The 7091-nt window shown below is 40.9% G+C and overlaps 1 protein-coding gene across 2 annotated transcripts; it reads right to left on the bottom strand.

Annotated features, from left to right (window-relative positions):
- Positions 1-579: 579 nt before the first annotated feature.
- DRD1 (dopamine receptor D1) lies at positions 580-6777 on the bottom strand. Of its 2 annotated transcripts, none has more exons than XM_084637734.1 (4): positions 6439-6777; positions 3702-4609; positions 3444-3582; positions 580-3142 (listed from the first exon to the last, which is right to left on the bottom strand). In XM_084637734.1, exon 4 carries the CDS (start codon positions 2935-2937, stop codon positions 1582-1584), a length of 1356 nt encoding a protein of 451 aa, XP_084493860.1. In that variant the 5' UTR covers positions 2938-3142; positions 3444-3582; positions 3702-4609; positions 6439-6777; the 3' UTR covers positions 580-1581. The 2 variants fall into 2 exon arrangements, with proteins under 2 accessions (XP_084493860.1, XP_084493859.1); XM_084637733.1 differs by lacking the exon at positions 6439-6777 and adding an exon at positions 5330-6427.
- Positions 6778-7091: the final 314 nt, after the last annotated feature.

The following is a 7091-nucleotide window of genomic DNA, read 5'->3' as shown; positions in this document are numbered from 1 at the left end:
ACAAATGGCTCTCTCGGAATGTGTCCGTATGGTAATGCCTGCCGATGACTGTTGCTAATGTTTACTGACTACTTTTGACATTACAAAGGAAAAACGGCAGGAATTTTGATTTCAAAGTACAATGAAAAAGTAGCAGTTGTCAAAATAAACATTGGCAAATTTTATGGAGCTCACAAGACATCGGGAAATGGGGATTGAAGCTCCATACACATTTAGAAATGTCTTCATCCAAAATGGAAATGAGGCACTATTCATTATTCAATGTACTATTAACATATTTAAGACTAAAATTAATGTCATTCTAGTTTTCAAGGTAAAGCACTAAAGTACCTCACTTGTTAAGTTATTCTGGCTGTGATGCATTAGCAGACAGACAGCATGATTTTTGACTACTGGTGTTTCTGTAATAATACAGATGGTAACGAGATTTGTCATATTTACTACTATTATAATCAATTGTGTTTATTCAGAAAAGATATCCAAGACTTGAAATAAGAAAAGTCTGAGAAAGCTGTTTATCTTACATAAATACAAAACATTATATACTAATGATTGTTATATAAGAAGCTTCTCTTCTCAAATTGGATTCTTCTTAAGGTGGTATTCATATTTAAGGTATTTACAGATCCACAAACTGACATTCTAGCAAAGTCTTTGTAACATGAAACTTTTTAAAATAAATAGCAGCAATTCCTTTTATTTCTATAGGGGAAGAGCTTTCTCAACTTGTCAATCAGTCAACTCTGGTCCTATTTTTTTAAGCCATCCCACAAAAAATAAATAAATTCTACACAGCTTCAGCTTTATGAACTCCCCCATCTTTTGCTGTGCTTTTTATGGTTGCTTCTTCTTTATGTACTTCGTTGGCTACCCAGACTATCAGAGTGGGTTTTTTGTTGTATGTTTAATGGTCATTATTAAAGTGCTGACTTGTTGACTGGTCAAAATTCAGTTGTGAGACCCTTGAAATATCCCATTATTTAGACATTTTAAATAAGTTAAATAAAGCTAGATCTGTTATAACATATGAAAAATATCCATTTAAAACAATAAATAAATAAAACCAGTATCAACATATTATCTCCCAAATCTTTAAAAATACCCATTCTCATTTGTAAGGCTCAGCTGTTTTTCAGAAATAATTTAAGAAGGCATCTACCTACCTTTTTAATCCCTCAAACTTTACTTAGAACCTGGTAGCACCCAGTAGTACTAGACATGGCAAATTAAATCCTCTCATTTTCTTCAAAGGTTAATTGTTAAGTTGTTAATGGGTTTTTTCTTGGCCCAATTTAAGACAGAAACCAGTTTCTATAAATACTTATAGAGCAGAAGAAATATTTTCTTTGACACTGCATTGTACCTAAATTTGTGTCTCTGTTTTATTCAGTATGAACAACACAGAAATACCTTTAGGTTTTCAATATCTTTTTTGTTTAAAATTTTATGTTTGATTTGAACACCCAGTAATCAAATCTGAACTTTGCATGATAGTATAATTCTCACTAGAGCTTGGTTTCTTACCAAAAAATCTTGTATATCTTTTTTGACTGTTAGATTTTGCTGGGCTAACTTCAGTGTTCATGTTTTATGTTGCCCATTCTGAGTGATGGGGTTGATCTTTTCCAAAGACACATCAGCTTCAAAATCCAAGATACCAGACAGTGCTGGAGACATTTTCTCCAAGGTCTTAGATAGTTCACCCTCTTCTTCCTTTTTCAGAAGTTCTTCTTCTGGGCAGATAATAGCATGTGGGATCAGATACACCAGGTTACACTCTTTTGAGCTAGACTCTCTGGGCTCATGATGGCTTGAAAAAACAACTGCCCCATTGTTGTTGATACTAACAGTCTCTATAGCATTGTTGGAAGTAGGGCAGAGTCTGTAGCATCCTAGCAGAGTTGAAAATGCCTTGCGGAAATCAGCATTGAAGGCATAAATGATGGGGTTCAGTGAGGAATTAGCCCATCCAAACCAAACAAAAACATCAAAGGTGGTGGAACTAATGCAAAAGGGTTCTGCTCCCTTGGATGGTGGGCTGGGCTCACAAAAGGGCACCATGCAGTTCAATATGAAAAAGGGTAACCAGCAGCATACAAACACCCCCATGATCACTGACAAAGTCTTTAAGACTTTTGTTTCTCTCTTGAAGGACATTTTGAAGGAGCTTTCTGGTTGTTGGCAATCTATACTGTTTCCATTCCCTGTGGTGTTTTGGCAGTTCTTAGCATGCACTGCTGCTCTTTCCAAAGCTGAGATGCGTCTTATCTGTTTTTGAGCAATCCTGTATATCCTTGTATAGGTGACAATCATGATGGCCACTGGGATGTAAAAGCTAATTAGAGAAGAGGAGATGGCATACATCCTGTTTAGACTGGAATCACAGTTGTCCATAGTTATGCCTTCGAAACTGGCATTTAGCTCTAAAGAGCTTGTGGTTGTAGCCTTGTGCCAGTTCAGCTGCACAGGAATGAAGGAAATCAATACAGACAAGGTCCATGCCACGCTGATCATGATGAAAGCTGCCTTGGGGGTCATTTTCCTCTCGTACCTGAATGGACTAGAGATGGCCCAGTATCTGTCTACACTAATGACACAAAGGTTTAAGATTGAGGCTGTGGAGCACATAATATCAAATGCCACCCAGATGTTACAGAATGAACCAAAAGGCCAGAAACCAGCTATCTCAGCAACAGCTTTCCAAGGCATGACCAAGACTGCCACTAAAAGATCTGACACTGCCAAGGAGATTACAAAGAAGTTGGTCACCTTGGACCTCAGATGGCGAAATCTAATGACAGCTGCACACACCAATGTGTTCCCCAGAAGCGTGGAAAGTATCAGCAAAGAAAGGAAGCAACCTGTAAGGATCCGAAAGGAGGAGTCCCTTTCAACGAGCAACCCTTCCCCGTCCATTGTGGTGTCGTTCCAAGTCATAGCTTTTTCTGAGGGAAAATCATATCATGAAAATCATGATGACATCAACTCCTTTGCTTGCAGAGACTACAGATACATCAGGCGTCCATTAATTACTCATTGCCAGGCAGACCGAAGGTTTGTGTTATAGTCTCTTCACCCTTGCGTGGACCGCATACTCCTTAGGAATCACATCAAGAGGCATCAAAAGCAGTGTGGCAAGTAGCTGAAATTTACAAACACAGTCAACTCTGCACCGATTTTTTTTTTTAGTAATCCCTTTCAAATTACATTGTACTGCTCAAGCACAAAATATCCCAATTAAAACAGGCCATCTGCATATGTCCTGTTTGAGTCCCCTACAAAAATACCCAACAGACAAGAGTGCAATCACTTTTCAAGCTCGCATATATTCCCACTTAAATAGGCTATTGATCCAGTGTTTCCAGTGTCCATTTGACTAGCCCTTCAGATCTACTGAAGCGTATTACATTAGGTGCTTTTGTTTCTAATTTAATTTCACAAACCTCTAACTGATGAGACGTTTTTTTTCTCCCCTTTTCACCCTCAGTGCATTCCAGCTACAAAATACATTGATTCTCTGTTTATGGGAAGCTTCAGGGAGCAACTCTTCATTTTGTTCCACATTGTTTAGGTCTCACAGTCCTAGAAGCAAAGAAAATAAATTTACATTGTGTGTGTGTGTGTGTGTGTGTTTAAAGGCTTTCAGTAGAGAATGGCTTACTTTATTTATTTTTAATTAAATGAGAAAATCTGAATCCTACCTTTCACCTTTGATTTTCTGTTTGTCCTGGGATGAAAGTTTGTCTCTCCTTCTTATTTAGTATTTGAATTGCATAGCAAATCACATATACAAAACCAACAGAGAGGCACTGCATTGCATCAGGTGGGGAAAAAATAAAAGCCAATGGTTTAATCGGCAGGAATTCATTTTCAGATAAACAATAGGTCTGGTTTTCAAGCTCCTTCATAAAGATCTCTTGTTTAAAACTAGAGTCCTATAAGTGCATGACAGGCTGCTTCCATTCCACCCAGTCTTTGTGCTCAGCCTCCAAACTTTGTTAACCAGCTCAGTCCTGGCTAAACGGTCATCACCCAAGTCACACTTTGTACATCCCATTGAAGTGGCACATCAGTACAAATCATCCCAAACAAAGGCACGGTATTTCCAACACTCTAGCAAGATCTGAGTGATGTTTCTGTCTTTCAGTCTTCACTGGAAGAAGAAATAAGGGGAAGAGGAGGAAGAAATGGGAAAGACCTGAGCGGAGCTCCCTTCAGCCACTGATGTAGCTTTCAGGCCGGTGGCTACCATACGTTGTGGGAGTGTGTTACTATTCCTGTGGGAAAGAGTTTACTCTGACACTTTGCTGACAAGCTAGTTCTTCATAATCATCAAGGAATAATCCTCTTTCCAACTGCTGCTCCTCACAGTTGCATTCCAGGGATCAGGTCCAACAGCAACATGCCTTTCCCTTTACACAAAGCCCAGGTGCAGCAGGCTCTTCAGGATCTCCTGCACCCTGCCCTGGGATTTACATCTCCAGTCCCAGGGACTTTCCCTCCGTCTTGCTGAGTGGGGGACCCTGATAGCAAAGACTTCCTTCTGCCTGGGGTATCGGGTGGCAACATTGCCTCTCCAGGAAGTGTCTGTTTTACTTGGGTCTCCTTCCTAAAGCATTAAGAAACGGAAAAGACAGACATGGGACTATGCAATGGCCAAACGCCGCAGCAGCCCCCCAGTCACTCCCTCTGGCATCCAAGGAGTGATTCCATAAAGAAGCATTTCCAGAGCATCCCACAGGACTTCCTCCTGTCTCATTGTCCCCAATCATTATGTAGCTTAGTAGGCTGTATACTGCACACTCAAGCCACACACACAGAGGGAGACACAAAAAGGGTAATAAATGCCAACACCCTGGCGTTTGATTGAGCAAAGGGTATTAATTTCAGCTGTCCTAAATGACATTCATCTCAGTGGCACACGGGGTGACACAGAGTATTTCACCATTTAAAACTAGATAAGGTTAATTAATTGACATGAAAAGTAAGCAGATGCAATTAACTTGTCCTCTTTGAAATATTCTAAAAAATGTAAATGACAACACCCATGTGCACACACATACATTCACTGTGCAAGTAAAGATTATACACAAACACTAATGCTCAGCAACCCATAATCAGACACAAAACACACACACACCAAACACTGAAGAGTTTCAAAAAAACTAGAAAACTCCCAAACAAATTAAACAGCCACAAAAATGCACAGACACACTAAACACAAACAAATCACACACACATTTACACAGACTAACAAAAGACACAACATACACGCCTGGACTTGACACAAAGACCTAGTCAAACTCTTTCCCCTGTGGCATGTACTCACCAACATAGGGGAGAAGTCATTTATCCCACAGGCTGGCTGTTATGGCTTGCAGATGAGGCAGGGATCCCAGCCGAAAGGACACTCGCCTCATCTTTCCCTGCTGGTTTATTTCTCGTTTCTTTCCCACCTCGCGGTTTTCACTCCACATCCACACACTCTTTGACGTTCATTGTTCACCACATTCCAGGGGTGCAGCAAGTCAGTGGGAGCCTGGCTCCCCCTGCTGGATGAACCCAGGTTTCTTTTCCACACATTATTTGACAGCACCTTGTGTGTGGGCGAAATGATGGGTGGAATAGAAAAGGAGAACAAGGGAGGATGGTGATTTCTCCCTTGGCTCCCAGATCCTTATAGCATAGGAGGGATTTATGTAAGAGGAGCCTTAGGCAGCCAAGCAAAGTAGGAAAGATTAAGACCACCATGCAGGGCACCTTCCCTAAAGGAAAGTGAATTCCTTTTGCTAGCTCTACGCAGCTGAAGACTGGGTTACAGAACAGACAGAAAATGGCACACATCTTCCACAGTAAATTGGAGGCTCAGACCAGTCTTTTGAACTTTCTGGCCAAAGTTCCCCCTTCCCCTCAAAAAACACCATCAAAATACAAGGGAGGAAGTTTCACCATTTCACCCCAGAAACAACAGGCGCAAACACATACTTAGGAGGAAAGTGAATCATGGAATCAACATGGAGTTTTAGGTTAACACACACACACACACACACACACACACTCTCTCTCTTTACCATTTTAAATCAATCTTAATCAAATCATAGAATTAAATCTTTCCACTCCCCTCTTGACAGCTCTGCTATTGACTTGCAAATTGTGCCCTGCCCTGTGGGTTACTGATGCACTGAATGCAGCCCACAGAGACTGCTTGCTAGCCAAGCTGGCATCTGGAGAGAAGGGGAGCAGCAAAAATACTGCTTCCCAAGCTACCACAAAATGCTGCGTCTGACTCTTCTTAAGAGGTTCAGCCTTTTTGCCTGCTATTGCTGAAAATGAGAAACTACAGCAAGGTGCTGTGTCTCACACCAGTGCCTCTACCTGGCCAAGGTGGCACACCAGGCAGTCAACTCCACTCATGGCTGTGCTAGACACGGTTCATACCTACAGGAAGGCAGTCCTTGCTCTGAAAAGTTTAAAATCTGGCTAGACAAGTCAGACAAAGGGTGGGAGAACATTAGCATTAATTCTCCCCATTTTACAGATCCCATCGACAGAAAGATGAAGCGACTTGCCAAGGTCACTCAGGAAAATTCTGGCAGAGTACAAATTAACCTCGGATCTCCTGACTTGCAGTCCAGTGTTTTACGCATAAGGAACATCTTTCCTCAAGCTGCAGAGTTTTTCCAAAAACTTGAGTTTTGGTCATTTGGCTTTATGTCTGTTTTAAAAATCCAAAGGACTCCATTTTCTGTAGTGCGAAAATCTGCTGTTTTCCAACCACAATTTTGTCTTTGCAAAAGTTTCCAGGTGAACCCTTGGAGCCACAAACTCAACTCAGTATTATGAGGCAGAGTTCTGGCTAGGAGCAAAAGAGAGTTAGGGCTAGAAATGCCCTTTTTCCCATGATGCATTTGAGCTCAGCTCTGGTCTATGCAATGAAAGAAGGTAAAAATGCTGCTTTGCATGTAAATCTCCATTGAACAAAAACCTTACTCCTCTGAAGTCAGTAAATGAAGATATAAGACATCATAGACAATTCGGGGAGGGAGTTAGTCTCAAAAAAGAACAAATCACTGAGCTGCCAAGCACTATCA

This window comes from Lepidochelys olivacea, assembly GCF_965140295.1.
Source record: "Lepidochelys olivacea isolate rLepOli2 genome assembly, chromosome: 8".
In the NCBI taxonomy this organism is placed as follows: Eukaryota; Metazoa; Chordata; order Testudines; family Cheloniidae; genus Lepidochelys; species Lepidochelys olivacea.
The sequence above is the reverse complement of the archived record's forward strand: the minus strand, read 5'-3'. Positions and strand labels throughout refer to the sequence as shown.

What these genes read in the sequence shown, in the direction of transcription:
- DRD1 (XM_084637734.1), bottom strand. Translation starts at nt 2,937, where the DNA reads ATGACTTGGAACGACACCACAATGGACGGGGAAGGGTTGCTCGTTGAA.